This window comes from Nannobrachium achirus (genome assembly GCF_963921795.1).
Source record: "Nannobrachium achirus genome assembly, chromosome: 24".
NCBI classification, from domain to species: Eukaryota; Metazoa; Chordata; class Actinopteri; order Myctophiformes; family Myctophidae; genus Nannobrachium; species Nannobrachium achirus.
In genome coordinates this window covers 38,138,625-38,158,624 of record NC_137831.1, presented here as the reverse complement: position 1 = coordinate 38,158,624, position 20,000 = coordinate 38,138,625, and the positions used below count along the sequence as shown (strand labels likewise).

At 43.2% G+C, this 20,000-nt stretch overlaps 1 protein-coding gene across 1 annotated transcript in view; it reads right to left on the bottom strand.

The window, feature by feature from the left end:
* Window positions 1-14,006, bottom strand: part of LOC308280498 (sodium/potassium-transporting ATPase subunit alpha-1) — a 31,630-nt gene extending 17,624 nt beyond the window's left edge. Inside the window, exons 1-8 of the mRNA XM_080720782.1 lie at window positions 13,782-14,006; window positions 12,690-12,809; window positions 6,921-6,980; window positions 3,074-3,175; window positions 1,911-2,012; window positions 1,668-1,781; window positions 1,030-1,164; window positions 254-371 (exon numbers count right to left, since the gene is read on the bottom strand). Coding sequence (XP_080576908.1) covers window positions 254-371; window positions 1,030-1,164; window positions 1,668-1,781; window positions 1,911-2,012; window positions 3,074-3,175; window positions 6,921-6,980; window positions 12,690-12,809; window positions 13,782-13,793 — 763 coding nt within the window. The 5' untranslated portion in view covers window positions 13,794-14,006. The remainder of the gene's footprint in view (window positions 1-253; window positions 372-1,029; window positions 1,165-1,667; window positions 1,782-1,910; window positions 2,013-3,073; window positions 3,176-6,920; window positions 6,981-12,689; window positions 12,810-13,781) is intronic.
* Window positions 14,007-20,000: the final 5,994 nt, after the last annotated feature.

Genomic DNA, 20,000 nt, shown 5'->3' with positions numbered 1-20,000 from the left:
AAATATTGGAGGCAGAAATTGTGAAAATAGTGCCTCGCAACGCGAGGTGTTGTAAGCATATAGATCTGCTATTTTCACCATAGAACCATAGCCAAAATGGAATGCCTCAACTCGGCTTGCTTCCTGAAAAGGTTGAGAACCATGGTGTTACAGCATGGTGTTACAGCATGGTTTGGCAGCGTGACAGCATTGTAAGCTTGTGATAATAATACACGTCCCAGTCTCGCCTTTCCTCAATGACAGGGTCCTTTACCTTCAACGCAGTTAGTGGAGAAGAAGGCGATGTTCCTGGTCTCCAGAGGGTTGTCGTTGGAGAAGTCGGGGGAACGGGTCTGGGGCTCGGACTCTCCTGTCAGGGAGGAGTTGTCCACCTGAAAGAGAAGAAATTAATTAACTAAACAAGATGTTTCCTCCTTTTACTCCTGAGATGGAAACAGACAAAAATAGTATGTACGTCATAGGGCAGTGGTTCTAAAACTTTGAAATTTGATGGTCTCCCCTTAACTTTGACAGGGTATAAATGGAACCAAATGGGCCTGTTAGGGTCCATTTGGTTCCATTTGTGCACTTTCAAAGTTGCAGACTTGTAAGGGTCAATTTAGACCCCCATAAAGGAACCTAGAGAGTCCCTGAAATCCACTTTGAGAACCACTGTCATAGGGAATAAACGGCATGAAGTGGTAAATGATAAATAGAGGCATTCTCCTCAAAATTGACCAATATTGTTGAGTCAATGCGTGTTATGCATGACAAATCCGGTTGGTTGTGAAGTAATCAAACAGAAATAGAAAGAGATCTACATTTGGATAAAACAGCTTTATGACCTAACAAGGGTGTGTGCTGTATGTTTGGACTAAAGGCTTGCTTTAACAAATTATAACACTCCGCTTCAACGAAGCTCAGGAGATGTTTTAGCATTCGGGTCAATTCGTTTCTAAATAATTTGCTTCAGCGGGTGCCTATCTCCACCCCACAAAGACAAACAGTTTAACAGTCTGTATGATATGAGATGATCTATGAGGTCCGAACCTTGCAGCCGTGGGCGGAGACGATACGCAAATCAGCGGGGATTCGGTCTCCACCCTTCACCTCCACCAGATCTCCGGCCACCACTTCTTCTGCGTTGATCTGCTTCTTCTCGCCGTCGCGCACCACCAGGGCTTGCTACAAAGACCAAAGACACACATTCACATTTGAAAAAAGGGCGATTTAAGACTGTTCTCATTGTCATTTTGTACAATGACATTAACATGTCAAGAGGCCTCAGGCTCAGGGACCCTAGGTTCTTGTCTCATGCTATGTTGGCCAGTAGCAGGCTAACAGAAGGCAATGTCACTGTAATTGGTGGTCCTCTATGCTAAACTGTAGTCCCAGGTGCCCAAAGGCGGCATACATGGAACGTTTCATGTACCGGTTCATTTCCCCATATCTTTTGTTTGATTGGCTCGGCAGTAAAATTTGTTGGTTTCAAGGTTCAAATCTTCTACTGAACATGGTGAAAATTTTACCGAACAGGAAAAAGGAATGCCACGTTCTTGGAAACCTAGGACAAGAGGTAGGTTGGACTGGTGGAACGAACAAGTAATTGAAAAAGAAGACACTCCTTTTCTAATTATTCTGTCACTGCAGAAGATGGTCCTGGAATCAAAGCCCATGGAGGAACTCACCTGTGGCACCAGGTTCTTGAAGGAGTCCATGATCTTAGAGCTCTTGGCCTCTTGGTAATAGGAGAAACATCCAGTGATGATGACCACAGCAGACAGCACAACGCCCAGGTACAACTGCATGTACACGAGAGGAGGAGACTTGATCAGATTTACAGGCTATAGCAACTACTAAGTCAATGTCAAAAGTAATGAGAAGAAATACAAAAAAGAAAACGTCATGTAGAATGACCGCTTCTCCCTTACGTTATCGTTGGCCGGCTCATCTTCGGACGCCGCCTGGATTCCGTAAGCCAGGAAGCAGAGGATCGCGCCGATCCACAGGAGTGTGGAGAAACCACCAAATAGCTGTCAAGAAACAAAAAAGAGGGTCACTTAAGAACAGCGATTGACTGCATAGAATTGAATGTTATTATACTGTAGTTAATATGAACTAAATTAAAAATTAGGTGTGGGGGGAAAAAGATCAGAAAAAAAATCAGTTTTGGTCAACTTAAGGAAAAACTCAATGAATTGAAATAAAAACGAATAAAGAACAGGGGAAAAAATCAATAACTGACTAACGCGGACACAGCTGGCAGGCCCGCCTCTCGGCCTGAACGCATCACAACAGGACATTGAAATGCAAACGAGCCTCTCTAGATGAAAAACACCCCCCCACACACACACAACAGCTGACCTCAACTCTAAAAGCATCCAGTAGGCAGTGGGTGGGTGCACCTCTGCCTTCCACATTTTAGCCCCTTTTCCACTGACATGGTCCAACACCACACCACTCCACACCGCCCACTTGTGCCAGGTTTTCCACTACAAGGACCTGGGTAGAGTGGTGTGAAAGTGGTACTAAACGTGGCACTAAAACGTGTCCAATCTAGAGTAGGTCTGAGCTAGCTGAACAGGGCCAAACACGTCATAATGACTGATCACTCTCTGACTTTTCATTTAGACCACCAGGATATAGTTGTAATACATGATAATAGATTATATTGTCTTATAACCACTATTATAATCTATTATAGTGTTATTATAGTTATCATTGTAATACATTAATACTTTATAGTGTGTTATAATCACAGTTATACTCCATTATAGTGTATTATAATTTGGATAGTTGTAATACAAATGTATATTGTATTATAATCACAGTTAAAAGGGTCAATGTGTTTCTTATCAATAGGGGTACTTTTGTGTAATGGAAAATGTAGATATTTGTATGTGGTGTGGTGTAGTATTGTGTAGTGTGGTGCTAAAGCTGCAGTTGAAAAGGGTCTTTTGAATATTCAAAACATAAACAAAACACCGGGACCAAAATGAAGGGCACTCCGTCCATACATTCCCGTTCCCACCATAGTACCGTTTCGTTTTCTCAAGAGCGGTGACTTTTTTTCGTGTCATTTTTTCTTTATTACCTGCCGACAGAACTTGACCCACTCGGGAGTGGTGGGGGGAGGGGTGAGGGCGTTGGGGCCGTCGCGGGCCAGGATCTCCTTGGCTCTGGAGGACGAGAGACCCTGGAGAGAGGCAGAGAGAGAGAGAGAGAGAGGGAGAGAGAGGGAGAGGGAGAGAGAGGGAGAGAGAGTTAGGGTGTCATGCAGATAACATAACCGCGGCACAAAGTGGACAAACAAGTGGAGTGGTAGATAGCAGCAGTAGGGCTGTCAACGTTCAAAATGTTAACGGCTAATTGTCAATAATCATGTTTTTTGGCATTGAACATACGATTAAAAACGCAATTTCAGTTCGTCCTTTTTGGCTTCATAATCGTATGTACGGGTCAGATATTGCATAAATATCCTAATAAATTACTGACATAATTTTATACTTTCCATAAATTGGAAAAACAGCAGAAATAGCTTACAACGTGTCACAAAGTGACACGTTGTAAGCTATTTCTGCTATTTTTCTGCAATTTTTTAGATAGCAGATCTACAAGCTTACCACCTATAAGCTTGTAGATCTGCTATTTCAGTAGCAGCACAATGGAGTCATTCAAGAGTCATTGTAAATTAAGTATTTCCTTTCTCCCCTAATTCAAAACTGCCTCCTTGTCCCCCCCCCCCATAAAACCAGTGGAACTTGTCAGATAGGTCCGGAGAAGTAACCCCACACTCCCTGGCTAGTCTAGCCGGTGAGAAACCCGACGACAGACAAGAGTACTTTGTTCTTTGTTGTGTTATCAGGAATAGATTCCCTCGTCTCTCTCTCTCTTTTAGACAAGGACCTCTGCGGTTCATGGGATTATGGCAGTGGTGTAAAGTAACTAAGTACATTTACTTAAGGGCTGTACTTAAGTACACTTTTGAAGCATTTGTACTTTACTTGAGTATTTCCATTTTCCAATACTTTTACTTCTGCTCCACTACATCTCGGATCCAAATATTTTATAATAAATATTGTACTTTTGCTCAACTGCATTTATTTGAAAACTTTAGTTACAAGTAACTTTGCAGATATAACATTATAATATTATGAAGTAAACCATACATTAACCACTTTAGCCATATTTTATACCGTGGCTATTTGAAAATAGCCGATCTACAAGCTCACAACGCGTCGCATCGCGATGCGTTGTGAGCTTTTAGATCTGCTATTTTCAAACACTTTGCACTTTTACTTTTGGTACTTTAAGTACATTTTGATGCCAATATGTTTGTACTTTTACTCAAGTACATTTTGAATTCTGGACTTTTACTTGTAAGGGTGCCCTCAGACCAAAATACCTATGAGAGTGGAATCCGCGTTCCGCTAATGCATTTCAATGAGAAGGGAGCGTTTTTTGCAGAAATCCTCTACTGGCAAAAAAAACGCTCCATTCTCATTGAAATGCATTGGCGGATTCCACATAGGTATTTTGGTGTGAGGGCACCCTAACATCGCAGTATTGATACTTTTACTCAATGCGAGTACCGTTTCCACCACTGGATTACGGCCGGAGTGGGGAGAGAGAGAGAGCGAGACGGTAACAACAACACCTCGACTCGCAGGGGAAGGAAATTTTCACTAAGCTTTCAAATTACAGCTTCCGTAGGCTGCTCCTGTGTAATTAGAGAGTACAACAACAACGTGTAACCTATGCTTAATTACGCGCTGCCGTGCCGGTAATACGAAAACAACACACACGCTCTGTATATACTGCAAAAGCTGCTCGTTCCGCTGGGCATTCGTTAGTTTAACTTGCAGAGTCAAAATGAAAAGCAACCGTTAAAGCTTTTTCCTCTTCTACCCTGGGATTTGAACACAGTGCTGACTTTTTTACCATTGAGCCAAGAGAGCTGGCCTTGACCATCAGGTCAAAACTCGTGTCAGATCCCGTGTCTAGGTGATACTCGATCATACTTATATGGCGTCAAACAAAGCCATCAAAAGCAGCAGATCCACAAGCTCAAAGCGTGGCACAAAGCGACAAGTCTTTGAGCTTGTAGATCTGCTACTTTCACTATACTTTTCGAATTTGAATGCTGAAAAGTAACAGTTTTGGTTTTTTTTTGGGACATATGATGTTTCCGCCCAACGGAGAAGATCATAATAACAAAATGCCACACTGGATGCACCCCTGTATCTATAAACCACAGTTCTATCAGCACACAAAATCCTCTTCAACTCCCCATTCCTGGCAAGATACTGATACCCGGTGTTAACTCAACAGATACTCTTTTTACACAATAAGGGAGATACCGGTAAATGAAAATGTTTTAGTTGAATAATTCCGGAACGGTCCGTCCCTCCCACTCTCTCTTATCAATCAATCGTACTAAATGTTCCCAGTCGAGGTCACGGCAGAACCAAGATTAAAATAGCGCTCAAGAAAATGCTTTAGAGTTAATGTAACCCCCGGAATAGTGTACAGGATTGGAACCAAATTGGTTCCAATCCTGTACACTAAGAGTTAGTTACACCTTTGTGTAACATTAGCTTAAAATCTGAAGTTTTTCAGAAAACTGAGGATTTAAGAAGGTGTTTTTTAGAATCGGCCTCATCAGGTCTAAATGGGTTTTAACGTAACCCCCTGAATGGTTTGCAGTTGGGGACCAAATGGACCCATTCGTTGCACACCATTCAGGGGGTTGGCTAAATAAACGCTGTGACTTTTGCTGCGTGCGGGAGGGATTAAGGGCGTGGTGAATGTGGAGTGTAAAGCGAAACGTCTCGGTGGCTGGGAGCCAGTTTTTAGTTAGAACACAACTCTGTTGGTCAATAATAAGCACACTGTTCCTATGTGAATGGAGCCCTTGTTAACCGGGAGGGCCAAATCCAGAGCGATCCCATTTCAGTCCATCCGACACTCAGGTACAGCAAAGCGCCACTGAGGGCTACCATTGTGTAGTGTGTGTGTGTGTGTGTGTGTGTGTGTGTGTGTGTGTGTGTGTGTGTGTGTGTGTGTGTGTGTGTGTGTGCAAGGGATGGGACGATATGAACATTTCATATCACGATTATTGTGACAATCAAAATCCATTATCCTGGGGCGGAACATATGCCAAAAAATAGCAGATCTACAAGCTCACAACTCTGCGACGCGTTGTGAGCTTGTAGATCGGCTATTTTTTGGCAAAGACATTTGATAGAGAGTGAAAAAAAGACTGTATCAAGTACGTATATTATAAGTACCTTTTACCAATAGAGGGTTTAAGTGGTACTGGATATGCAGCTCGGCAAATAAAAGGTGAATTGATCCCAGGGCATGACGGAGGACGATATCACGATAAATCTCCACGATACGATTACCGTGAGTGTTTTTTTATCGCGATAGACGATAATATCGCTTATCGTCCCATCCCTGGTGTGTGCGTGCGTGTCCTTGGATCGAGGCTTTCCACCCCGCTATCTGTTGCTAATTCAACTCGCACTGGTCGCCGTTAACAATAACAGTTCCCAAGGACCGTGCGCGGGGAGATTACTTTTGCGAAATGCCAGGAATGCAGTCGAGGGGGGAATGCAATGTTCTTTGCCGCTTTGCTTTGCTAGGTTAGGGAGAAACTAACTTCCCCACCACACATTCACTAACTTACTTAGAACATTGAGCCCTTTTCCTAATCTAGCTGACCCTAACACATGCACACACACACACACGCGCACACACACACACACACACACACACACACACACACACACGTCAGTCTGACCTCCCTATCTTTATTGTCACTAGCCCATCGCTGCGTGAGGTTTTATTGACTCTTGTGAGGAAACCGACACACAAGTGGACACACACACACACACACACACACACACACACACACACTCTGAAAGCCCCTTACTCACCCTGTTGAGGTCGGTTCCAAACTTCCTGTGGAGTTCATCTAAGGTCAACTTGTGATCATCCTGTGGACAAAGAGAGAGAGCGAGGAGAGAAGAATTTTTTAAATAATTGTGATACATTTGAAAACTAACAGACAATCTAAGAAACGTCATAAATAATATGAAAAGATTATAATCATTAAGAAGTTGTGGAAATAACGGATCGACAAGCTCGCAACGTGGCGCGAAAGCGACGCGTTGCGAGCTTGTAGAGCTGCTATTTTCACTACTTTGGGGTACCGGAACCTAGAACTTCACAATTATTACACAATCGTCTAATCACAAGTATTTATTTATTGCGGAAATAGCAGATCTACAAGCTCACAACGCGTCGCATCGCGATGCGTTGTGAGCTTGTAGATCAGCCATTACCACTATCAATGTTCTTTTTTAAGTATAAAGTTGTCAAATATGTCAGCAATTTCTTTGTATATTTAGGTTATGTGTCATATCTGCCATGTGCAACTTCAAAGCCTACAAGCCAAACAGAACTGTAATTGTCAACGACAAAAACACAATTAAATTGTTAATCGCAATTATTTGAGTGACAATTAATCGTCATGTAAAATGTCATAATCGTGACAGCCCTACAAGGGACTTAAAAACACGTTGTACAGTCACTCCCTCCCTCCCTCCATAGTACGGGGGGGACGTTGTGATTTTGAGATGAGTCAAAGCAGATCTTTTTGAAAAGTCCCTGCCAAGCGATGCGTGGTGTAAACAGCCATCCCCCAGGCACTCGGCTTGCCAGTGAATATGCTACTGCTGCATTAGTGGTTTCATATTGTGTATACTTTACCTGACAAAAGAGCAAGCTGAGGAAGATGACTATAACAAAACAAAACCCAACCTCTTTTTCCCCAGTGTGCAGGCGAAGGATTGTTTCTATTTAGTTTATCGTAGTGTCACTGTAAACACTCATTTGCCAATGCTGACAAAATGTGATCATTTTTCCCGTGAAGAGAAATTATAGTTTGTAATTATTTTGATCCTTTGGTTTTTGGTTCCTCGTCTTTGTAGCGGGCAATAATGCAACAATAAATACAATAAATAATAACGAAACCATGATAATAATAATAAATTAGACGCAGCAGCAATAGTGCCGTCTATGCGTGAGCGAACCCAAGACATTAATTATCGTGTTTTGTTTTTCATTGCTCAATGACAGTGACAGTAAATATTCCGGACTCCTCTAAACTTTTTCCGTTCACTGTGCTTCGTCGCACATCACCCCAGACGGGTCTGCACTGGCTCTCAGGGCTAACACTCGCCGCTTTCCCAGCATGCTCTCTGGATTGTACGCACACACAGTTACACTGATATAAGCCACACGGCCGTCCCGGACGCTCACTGAGTTATCGTGATGTTTGGTATTTAGTTTCACGTCCGAAATAAAAAGGATAAAAGTTATGTCTCTCGGTGAACATAAACATAATCTTTTTTCCCTTTAAAGTAATGTCAAAAGCTGGAAAGGAGCCTGGCCCGTGGGGAGGAGGAGAAAGAAATAATTGCTAGTTTCCGCCTTTCTAGCCTCAAAGCAACTTAAATCCCTGGTGATAATTTATCCAGTTGTGACTCGGGGAATGTAGAAATGTAACCATATGGACCCTGCCGGGTCCATTTGGTTACATTTCTACATTCCCCGGGTCACAAACGGCGTCTATATATATATCGGCACTAACAGTTTCCTCTTAGACTTTGATCTACTTTGACGAGTCGCCGATTGTACTACCCCGCACACCTTCGCAGCGGCCGTTCTCCCTCTGGTCTTGGCTGGACTTTGACGGCGCAATAATCATTAACGCGTCAGCTAACAGAGGACTCTGTCACTCCGTTACCACTGTCTGAGAGATTAGCATTGTTCAGATATGAATGAACCCTTACATTCCATAAAAACACGTTAAAAAATGTGTTCACGTCCACCTCTCAAAATACGGAGGATGAATTTTGGACTTTGGACCATTGAAGCTAGTCAGCAGCAGTACTCAAAAAAAGGTCAATTGGGAGTTTGGAAATTGGGTTTCCTTTTTTTTTCACACGCAGATTTGAATGTAGTTGCCATGGCGCAATCATTTCCTTTGTAGGGGCCGGTTTAGACTTTGAGTTTTAGTGACGTTGTATGGGGAGCAATAATCATTAATATGTCAACGGGAGGTGAGTTTATGACTTAATAGACAAGCCACACACGAGATCACCGCCTCACTCTCCATGACTCTGTGGAGGACACTGGGGAAAAGTGAATGTCACACCTCTCGGTTTCTCTCTCAGCTTGACTTTACCTTTGGTTTGACTTTACCAATTAATAGGTGAAAATCCGTCAACATTTTTTAAATGGATCTTCAAAAGACAGCAAATGCAGCCAATCTATAAACTCACGGCATGTCACATCACAAGTACTTTGTGAGTTTGTAGATTTTTACTATTTCTGAAAGGACTGTGTGTTGAATTAGAATAAGCCATGTCAAAGATAATGCATGGTACAATGAAAAAACATATTAATGGCAAATATAATCTATCAAGTAATTTCCCAGTTGGAAAATAAAATACCTTTCTAGGGATATACAAGACACTGGCATACTACAGCCTGGCTCAATGACATTTGAAGGGCACTTTCCAGCATACATTAACACAGGGATTCTCACTCAATTTAGAAAAACTTCTTTGTCAATCCTGTAAAATCCTCAATATGATCCATTTAACTCTGTAGTGTGTGTGTATAAAATGGACCTTGCAAGGGTCCAATTGGTTGGTCCCCAGACCCCAAGGTTGAGAAACAGTGCATTATCATTCCAACATTCCATATCGTCACTGTCATACAGAAACCTTGTATCTCCAAGTTTCAAATTTGCACGTTTGTAACCTAAAGTAAAGCCCTGCTTCATCACACAAGACTGTCGCACAAAACTAGTGAAAATAGGAGATCTACAAGCACACAACGCCTCGCGGCGCGAGGCGTTGTGTGCTTGTAGAACGGCTATTTTCACTCATTCTTAAAATGCTAAAACAAATGTTTTTTGGACATACAAGGTTTCCACCCAACAACAACGATATATTACTGTGTTTATGATACATGGGGATGTCAGAGCAGAGTGCATAGGACTGGCCCTGAATGGAGAAGTCAAATATGAGACGTCCAACGACCTTGCCAAGGGCACTGGTTTTAAATCTACGGACATTCCCACGGGAGCACAATGACATGTTTAGAACTTTAACAACAGCTATAATAAAGATAGTTCAGGGTCGCTTGAAGGACAAATGATATAGAAGCCTTTCTTCCCTCATAATAAAAATATAGAAATTAGTGGTTAATGTAACTAGTAACTATAGTTTTCAAATAAATGTAGTGGAGTAAAAGTACAATATTTGGATCCGAGATCAAGTGGAGTAAAAGTATTGAATATTTTAATTAAGTATAGTACTTTTACGCCACTGCATTCGAGGCCACAGCAAAGTAAACTAATCAGAACATCAACTTGTTACATTAGACGCGGTTGATAGGCCTGTATAAACCATTGAAACAGGTTCATGTTTCAACAAGTTTCTTTTTTTCTTTTATTAGCGCCTTGACTTTTCCTGAACTTTGCATGCCTCGGAGCTTCAGTCGCACTCAACGACCTTGGCAGTGACCTTGCCTGATGACTGCCTGCATGCGGGAGAGAGACGACAGGGCGTCTGACCTTGCTCTGCTAATTAAACCGTGCGGCGGATCATTCAGCGGACTAAAGTCGTTATCAAACTTTCAGCCTGCCCCCGCACACACGCTGTGCCATGGCGTTGGAATGCTCGATCTGGATGAACGTGTACTCTAACATGGCTATTATGGCATCACGGAAAATTACGAGTTTCTTAATAACACCGTGGTTGTGAGGTCGTGCGCCGGGGCCGGCCGCACGACACTGCACTGCACTGCAAGTGGTGATCTTTTTAAGAAACACCGGCTAGACGCTATAGTATTTTTTTTTCTTCTTAATCCTAACCCCTGACAATAACATTGTAATTACCACAAGTGTGCGCTCGTGGGAAATCGCAAAACAAAATCCACAAGCAGGCAGAGGGAGGAGCATGAAAAAAAACCTTCACAGACGTATAGGCCTACATTCTAGAATAACGTTGTCAATGTCACCTAAAAATACAACTCTTGAGTGCAAAAACTGACATCTCGGGTCTATTTTTAACCTTCACAACAGGAGTACAGTTAACACTTGAAGCTTAGCCACCTTGCCGCGACAGCTGAGCAACACATTGTCAAAAGGAGAGTAAGGCTTTCAGGGGTGTCGCACCAAATTCTGGGCCCTGGGTACAAGGATTCACTCACATTTTGTGCTTTAACTATTGAAAAATAGCAGATCTACAAGCTCACAGCGTGGCACCGAGTGCCACACTGCGAGCTTGTAGATCTGTAGATTTTTTTTTAATCGTGAAAATGTTTGCGGAGTAATAATATTTCAAATCCTTCTAAGGTTTTTGAAAAATCCTATGTTTCTATGTCAGTGGTGCTCAAAAATATTTTCATGTGAAGGACCCCCAAAATGATATGTATTTGGCCATAGACCCCTATCTTAAAATATTTAGTTCCAGGGACCCAACAGAAGCAAAATTCGAGTTACAAATGTTCGCTTACAAAGTACAAAATAGCAGATCTACAACCTCGCGCACCTCGGTGCCGCGCTGTGAGCTTGTAGATCTGCTATTTTTCAATAGCTGAAGACAGGCCCCTCCACCTTGGGCCCTAGTAACTCAGTCCCACTTCCCCTCCCCCCTTGTGACACCCCTGAGTAAAGCTTTGTAGGGGCAGGCAGATCTCAACAGCTGTCCGAGACCATTCGAATCAATCAAGCGCCAGCGAGGGGAATGGACCCACCCCCTTAATTAGTTTGGCCTTTTCTTTAACCACCCCTGTGACTGAGTGACCTCTCTCTTTTAAGTGACTCGAAGTAAACGCAGTTAGCGGTCCTCACGGCTCCATTTATCTCAGGGAAAGCGCTCAGATGGAATGGGACGTTTTTTAGTTTGGTTTGCATCTGTTACACCGTTGGGGTCCGGGGACCCCCAGGGGTCCTTGAGGGAGTTCCAGAGGGGGCTCCCCAGCTAAATGATAGTTAGGAACCAAGTCGACCCTTATGGGTATGTAACTCAGAGAGTGTTAGGGTCCATTTTAACACTCTCAGAGTTAAATTAACATTGTTTTCAACAATATTAATGAGGGTTCCCAGAGATGGAAATGCCATTAAATGGGGGTCCGTATAGCCTAATGCATGTCAAACTGGGGGTCCTTGAAATTAGAGTCGTTCACAATCCCTGCTAGAGCCTTTCTCTTATGGGGGTCCCTGGTATATATTTTCAAATGGGGGGACTCCACAGACTTCAATGCATGGGTCCTTGACATGAAAAAAGTTTGAGAATGTTACATTCTCTGCGTTGTGCTGTGAAGGAGCTTGACCACGTCTCACAAGAGGCAAGCGGTAGAGCAGTGTTTCTCAAAGTGGATTCCAGGGACTCTGTGGGTTCCTTTATGGGGGTCTAAATTGACCCATACAAGTCTGTAACTTCTGACAGTGTACAAATGGACATTTGTACACTGTCAGAGTTAAGGGGGAGAACTTGAAACTAGAAAGTTTGAGAAACACTGTGGTAAGAGTTATACCGGCTCGGGGGAGGGGGAGGAGGGGCCTGGTGTGTGTGTATGTGTGTGTTTGTGTGTGTGTTCGTTCTAGGCACACGGCTAGCACTCACCAGGTCCACCTCTTTCTTCAAGTCGTCCATGTTCATCTTCTTCGCCTCCTTCTTCTGCTTCTTGGTCTGCTTCTTGCCATCCTCCGAGGTGGCCGCCAGCTTGTACTCATCTTTACCCCTCTGTGGAAGAAGAAAAAGAGACAAGGGAAAGGATAAGTAAATGTTTTGAACACTCAAACAGCTCTGTGGCTTTGCAGCAGCGGCAGCAGCACTTCCTTGTTAAATGCGGCGCGTTTGCCAGCCAGCCACACATTTTTTTTTCCTTCTCTTTTTTTTTCAAACACAGCACTTGTGTCAACTCCTGTTACGAAAGTACTTTCAGGATTATCAGGATTTTCGAGTCCTTTAGTTCGTGCCCCCCCCACCCCCTCTCCCCGGCCCCCCCTCCCTCCCCCCTCCCCCTTCCACCTCAGTCCCCGTTTCAAAATCCCCTCTCATAATATCCTGAAAACACGAAAACAGTCACACACACTCACACACGCTCTCGCACGGACAAGCGGGTCAACCGTTGTGTTTTCGTTGATAAAGAAGTTTTTCGAAATAAGGCAAACAAGGGAGATTATAGGTTTTAAGGAAAAGTTTGCCTGTGTGTGAGGGCAACCCCCACCCACACACACACACACACACACACACACACACACACACACACACACACACACACACACACACACACACACACACACACACACACACACACACACACACACACACACACACACACACACAGGAGAGAGTGTCACGCTGAACCAATAACTCATGACGCGAACCGACCGTGAACTCAACAGCTTGTTACAGGAAACACATGAAGGAAACAAGAGTGAAGGAGCATGTGAACACATTAGAACGGAACGAAAGGAAATATGAATCTAACACAGAAAAAGACCGAAACAAAAGAAAAACCCCATAATCTTGGAAACCCACAAACAGCCAGAAAAGGTTAGGGAGGAGGAAATTCCATTCCTTCCCAAGGTTATGGATGTTGTCTTTTGGGTTCAGTTTTAAAATAGAACCCAGAGAAACCAATTTGCGCCGAGTCAAGAAAACAAGGTCAACGAAAGTTAACTAAAACAAACAACTAAAGAAGGTACTTACTCCGAGCCCCATGGTTGCAGTCGCACCAACGCAGGTCTGGGGGAAGAGACGCACAAATCCAAAATATGCTTTTTATGAACCTTTCACTCCGCCTCTCTCTCTCTCTCTCTCCTCTCCTCTCACTCTCTCTCCCTCGTGTGTGTGTGTGAGAGTGTGTGTTGTTCCTTCCTTCCTCCCCAGGAGAAGAGCTTGAGCAGACGGTGGCTGTGACATTTGCATGCCTTTATACCCCGCGACGATGACACTGTACCTGGAGCCAAGGTGGGTGGAGCAAATAGGCGGCGGTGGGGGGGAGAAGTGTGGGGGAGGTGTGGGGGAGGTGTGGGAGGAATACAGGACAGGTGAGTGGTTGGGTTGGGTTGGGGGTGGGGGGGGGTATGGGGGGAGGGGTAGGGGTGGTGGGGGGGGCGGGGGAGGGGCCACGGTGGGTGGAGGAAAGGGGAGGAGTTGTGAGAGAGAGAGAGAGAGGAAACATTATTGAATAGAATTTTGAGAGAGAGAGAGACTTTCAGGGGAGGGGCAAGGCCGCCAGGATGGTCGAGCCCCCTCCCATCTCTCTCTCTCTCTCTCTCTCTGAATTCGAAGGAGCCTTATTGGCATGAGAGAATATACGTTTGCATTGCCAAAAGCGAGTGTGAAAAACGAAAAAGCGCGAAAAAAACAATTTATGAAAGAGACGGTCAAAGTATGTGATTTTGGACGTTACGGCATTGAGTTAAACCGGTGTTTCTCAAACTTTTACATGTCAAGGTCTCCCCTTAACTCTGACAGTGTACAAATGGAACCAAATGGACCCGTTAGGGTTCATTTGGTTCCATTTGTACACTGTCAGAGTTACAGACTTGTATGGGTCAAGTTAGACCCCGCTAAAGGAACCCACAGAGTCCCTGGAATCCACTTTGAGAAACACTGAGTTAAACAGAACATTGCGTCACATTGCGACATAATAAACGTTATTTATTGTACAGGAAAACTCTCTCTCTCTCACGCTCTCTTTCTCTTCCTGGCCTATTCCCTCTATCTACTCTCACAAGACAGTTATTGTCATTTTATATCTCCTTTGTGTTTCCTGTTCGTGTAAGTCTTTATCGTTCTGTAATCCGCTTTGCTTCAAATAGTCTTTTTATTGATTTGGTTTTGTTGCTGCTAAAAATCGTAGTGACCTTCCACTCCCTCTCCCTCAATTTTCAATTCAATTCAAATGAGCTTTATTGGCATGGGAAAACATACACTTACATTACCAAAGCAAAAGAAAATAATCAAAACAAAACTATTTATGTACAAATACATATAAATGGGAATCATTATGGATCCGTGTTATAACTTAGAGGGAAGACGAAACAATAACAAATGTTGCATTTCTTTCAGAGATAGTCAAGATACATCCATATAGGAAAGGTTAGCTAGGTATAAACTTATAGCAGTATTTCAATGTTTTCCATTCAAGATAGCAGCGATCTCTCCCATTCATTCGGTGTCTTTGCAGTGGACCGGTTAACCTTCACCTGCTGACAGGTAGGTCACCGTCATGCCCGCGGACACGCCCATCCCTTGTCCCACTGTGTGTGTGTGTGTGTGTGTGTCTGTGTGTGTGTGTGTGTGTGTGTGTCCGTCCGTGTGTGACCGCATGCGTAGTTTACACTCCAAACACAAGAATGGAAAATGACATGATAGTGGAATGGTGAATGGAGACTCTCTCTCTCTCTCACACACACACACACACACACACACACACACACACACACACACACACACACACACACACACACACACACACACACACACACACACACACACACACACAGAGTGAGTGAGTCAGGGAACGCATTATTACTTTTACCCTTATTTTATGCTTTAACTATAAATAAAATGCAGATCTACAAGCTCACAGCGTGGCACCGAGTGCTTGTAGATCTGCTATCTTTGAAAAATTTAGAACATTTGTGCAAAGTCTTTGAACATTCTATTAATGACCCGATTCTATTAATGTTCTTCAAAATCCTTCTTCTAAATCAGTGGTTCTCAAACTTTTACTCGCGTACCAGGTAAACATACTTAGTTACTGGAAAATGACATGATAGTGGAACGGTGAATGGACACAGAGAGAGAGAGAGAGAGAGAGAGAGAGAGAGAGAGAGAGAGAGAGAGAGAGTCAGGGAGGTGAAACTGGGCTCAGGGAGGACTACAGTGGAGTGAGAGACATTATTTTAATGAGACATTTCCATAACAAAGACAGAAGAGACAGAGAGGAGCAGCAGGCTCAACATGAAGCCAGCTGTTGCTGCTTCTGCTGCTGGAGAGAGACACACACACACACACACACACACACACACACACACACACACACACACACACACACACACACACACACACACACACACACACACACACACACACACACACACACACACACACACACACACACACACACACACACACACAGACCTAACAGATAACAGAGATATGGCAACGCTGGTGTGTTACTCACCAGGGACGTGCAGAGAATGTTAGAGAGGCAGGGTTTGACACTTCTAAAAGGGCCTTTTGATGAAAATATTGAAAATAGCATTGAGCTTGCGAGGTCTGCTATTTTCGATGCTTGATTTCTACACAGAGAGGGTAATTCTTTCAAGTTCAGGAGAGTTTGGACAAGGCAATTCTCTTGAATGCTGCCTTCACGTATGGCATGGAAAGAGGGGCATTTGCATTTCTTTCGCCATAGTAAAAACTGCATTCATGGTCTGGAGAGGGCACTTTTTTCAGATGGACAAAAGGGCAGGGGCTCAAGCCCCCTTTGATGTCTATGTGTGCACGTGCCTGTTGCTCACACTCATGTGGAATGCATCTCTCTCTCTCTCTCTCTCTCTCTCTCTCTCTCTCTCTCTCTCTCTCTCTCTCTCTTACCTTGTCAGTTGCAGTTTTGTCTACGGTTGGACCACGTGAAAGGCTGGAATGCAGTGGTGGTGGAAAAAAAGAAGTACTCAATTAATTTCTTTTACTTCGGTAAAAGTATCGATACTACGGTGTAGAAATACTCTGTTTAAAAGTCTGGGAATTCAAAATTGACTTGAGTAAAAGTACAAAAGCATCTGTATCAAAATGTACTTAAAGTACCACCAAGTAGAAAGTATTCATTGTGCGGAAGGTTTTCAACTATATAAAATGCATGTGTAAAAAAAAAAAAAAAAAATATATTTTGAAAATAGTAGATATACAAGGTCACAATGTGTCGCATTACGATGTACAACAGCTGTGTTCAACAGCTTGTAGATCGGCTATTTTCGAATGGCCGAAATGTACATGGGGGTAATAATCAAAATCTACAAAGTAACTAGTCACTAAAGTTTTCAATTAATTGTAGTGGAGTAAAATAATAGTATTTGCCTCTGAGATGGAGTGGCATTGAAGTAAACGTGTTGTAAATTGGAAATACCCCAGTATAAAGTTAAAACACCTCAAAACTGTACTTCAGTGCAGTGCTCGTGTAAATCTACTTAAGTTATGTTACACCGCTGCTGGAATGCCTTCACTCCTAACGGTTGGATGATTATGCCTGTTGTTATGAGTTATTATGTACATAGTAGTTTGGGGGCGGGTCTGTCGTGCACACTGAGCTGTAGAGGTCAAGGGGTGCAGAGAAGGGGGGGGGACGGGGACGTGCTGGGCCCCTGATTCAGCCCGGGAAAAAGAGTTGGAGAGGCCCTCATTGCGCGCTGTAGAGAGAGATCTCTCTCCATAGCGCTGCTGCTACTCAAAGATTTGCTATTTCAGATCACGACAAGTGACAAGCCAGTGGGCCAATTACATGAGTTATATTTCGTCGTTGTCGGGTGGAAACCTTGTATGTCCAAAACCATTTTTTAAATGATTTAAACTAGTGAAAACAGCCGATCTACAAGCACACAACGCCTTGCGGTGCGAGGCGTTGTGTGCTTGTAAATCTGCTGTTTTCACTACTTTTGTGCAAACAGTTTAATTTTTACTTTTGTTTTCCTAATGTTTTCCTAATGGCCGGCCTGGACCGGCCGGGAATGAACCGGCCGTTCGGGAGTCGTCCCGCTTTTCCCAATGGCCAGCACGTCCCTGGAGGGGGGGCATAGACATAGTTATGATGAGAGGCAAAGGTTAACGTTAACAATACTATGTGCTGCAAACACATGAATGAATGAATGAATGAATGAATGAATGAATGAATAAATGAATGAATGAACAGGCACGTGCACATGAGAATCGCCTTGTCCAAACTCTCCTGAACTTGAATGCAGCATCTTATGTTGAAAGAATTGCCCTCTCTTTGTAGAAATCCATGCCGTTACGCCACGTCTCCAGTCAGAATTGGTCAGAATTTGGTCAGAATTTATTGAGAGGATTGCCCCTTGAGATGCAGCATCTCATTTTAGAGGAGGTCCTAAACACATACAGTAACATTACATTCAGTACAAAAACACATGACTAGACACACAAAAACACTACATACAGTACAAAAACATATGACTAGGACATTACATACAATGCAAACACACAACACGTGCAGTACAGTTAGCTTGCTCACCATCTCCAACCCCTACCACAACCCCAACTCGTTTAAGCAAAAATGCGAGAATGAAATACTTTGGCTTAAGTAAAAGAAAATAATAATAAGGGTAATAATAATACTAATAATAGTAGTAATAACAATAATAGCAGTAGTTAATGAATTGAAAGTACAGATACAATCAATATTAGAAGCATGAACAGGTTGTTTCAAGGTGTGAGTACAAGGAAGTCCTGAAGCGGCCAAAATATGTAACAGATCTGATTGAAAGAGGGAGATTGTTCCAGTCAGATGGAGCTTTGTAGTGGAATGCCCTGCGTCCAGATACAGTGGTTATGTTTGGGGGGACAGTGAAATAGGGATGTTGTGAGTTCCTGAGTGGATATGGTGATGTGTATGGTTCCAGGGATTGTTTCAAATAAGATGGACAGTTGAAATGTACACATTTAAAAAGGAATAGGTACCAGTGAAGTTGCCTTCTTGCCTTAGGCTGCAGCCAATCAAGTGAACTATACAGATTGCAGTGGTGTGTTCTATACGGGCATCTTAGTACAAATCTACATAAGGAGTTATAGAGAACATTGAGAGGCTTGAGATTGGTGTCAGTGGCTGTTAGATAAACAATGTCAGCATAATCTACAATGGGAAGTAGTACTTGTGATGTAAGCAATTTACCCCGAGTGAGAGGACATTATGCTCTGATAATGTCCTGTGTTAGGGGGTGATCGGACGAGGCGAAGCCGAGTCCGATAACCCCCTAACACAGGACATTATCAGAGCATAATGTCCGACCCCGAGTGGTAAATAGCTTTTCTACCACTTTTTTCCGTATACATGAAAGAAAACACATAGTTGTAACTTGCAAGGATCTTAAGTTACAATCATTATTGCCTATAAAACTTCCACCATAACAACAAATAGTGCCACAAACAACATCTTCTACTCACCACCAGATGGCGCCAACTCCATGCTGAGACAGATGTCTAGCTTACGCGACCGAGTATTTCCCGGTGAATCTGTGCGCAAAGGTGGGGGCCGATGGGCAAGGAGGGTTGCGAGCTTATGAGAAACAACTAAAATAAGACCTTAAAACCTGGCGAAAACAGTTGCGTGCATTAGCGCAAATGGAAAACATTCAATTAACTTCTGAAAAGCCTACACGGCCTTTAAACAGCGTGCATACGGTGCATTAGATGAGGATAAATGAAATCATTAAATGGAAATCATTAAATTAACTTCTGAAAAGGCTTCTTCTAAGCCTACACTATATAGCCTACTAAAAACGAGTGAATCTTGCCACACGTGAATAATTGTGGTTCAGTGGTTGTAAACAATAACACAGACAATATAAAATCCTTAGTCTAGTTGTGGGAAGAAAAGGATATCATCATCATCATGGCCCCAAATAACTTTTAAATATCTTGCAATTGGAGACGAGTCTCTTACTAAATCGGCAAGAGTGCCTCTCATTTTCAATACATAAAGGCTAAGCTATAGAACCTCTCCATCATCAGCAATAGTCAGTGGTGGTGCGTGTCCCCCAGACCCCCACACTCCCAAGCCCCCACCTTTGCGCACAGATTCACCGGGAAATACTCGGTCGCCTAGCTTACAGCTAAGCTAACGTCAGTTAAAAGCACCGTTCCGGCCGTAAATAGAGGCTGTTCGCTTCCAGAAAGGCATAG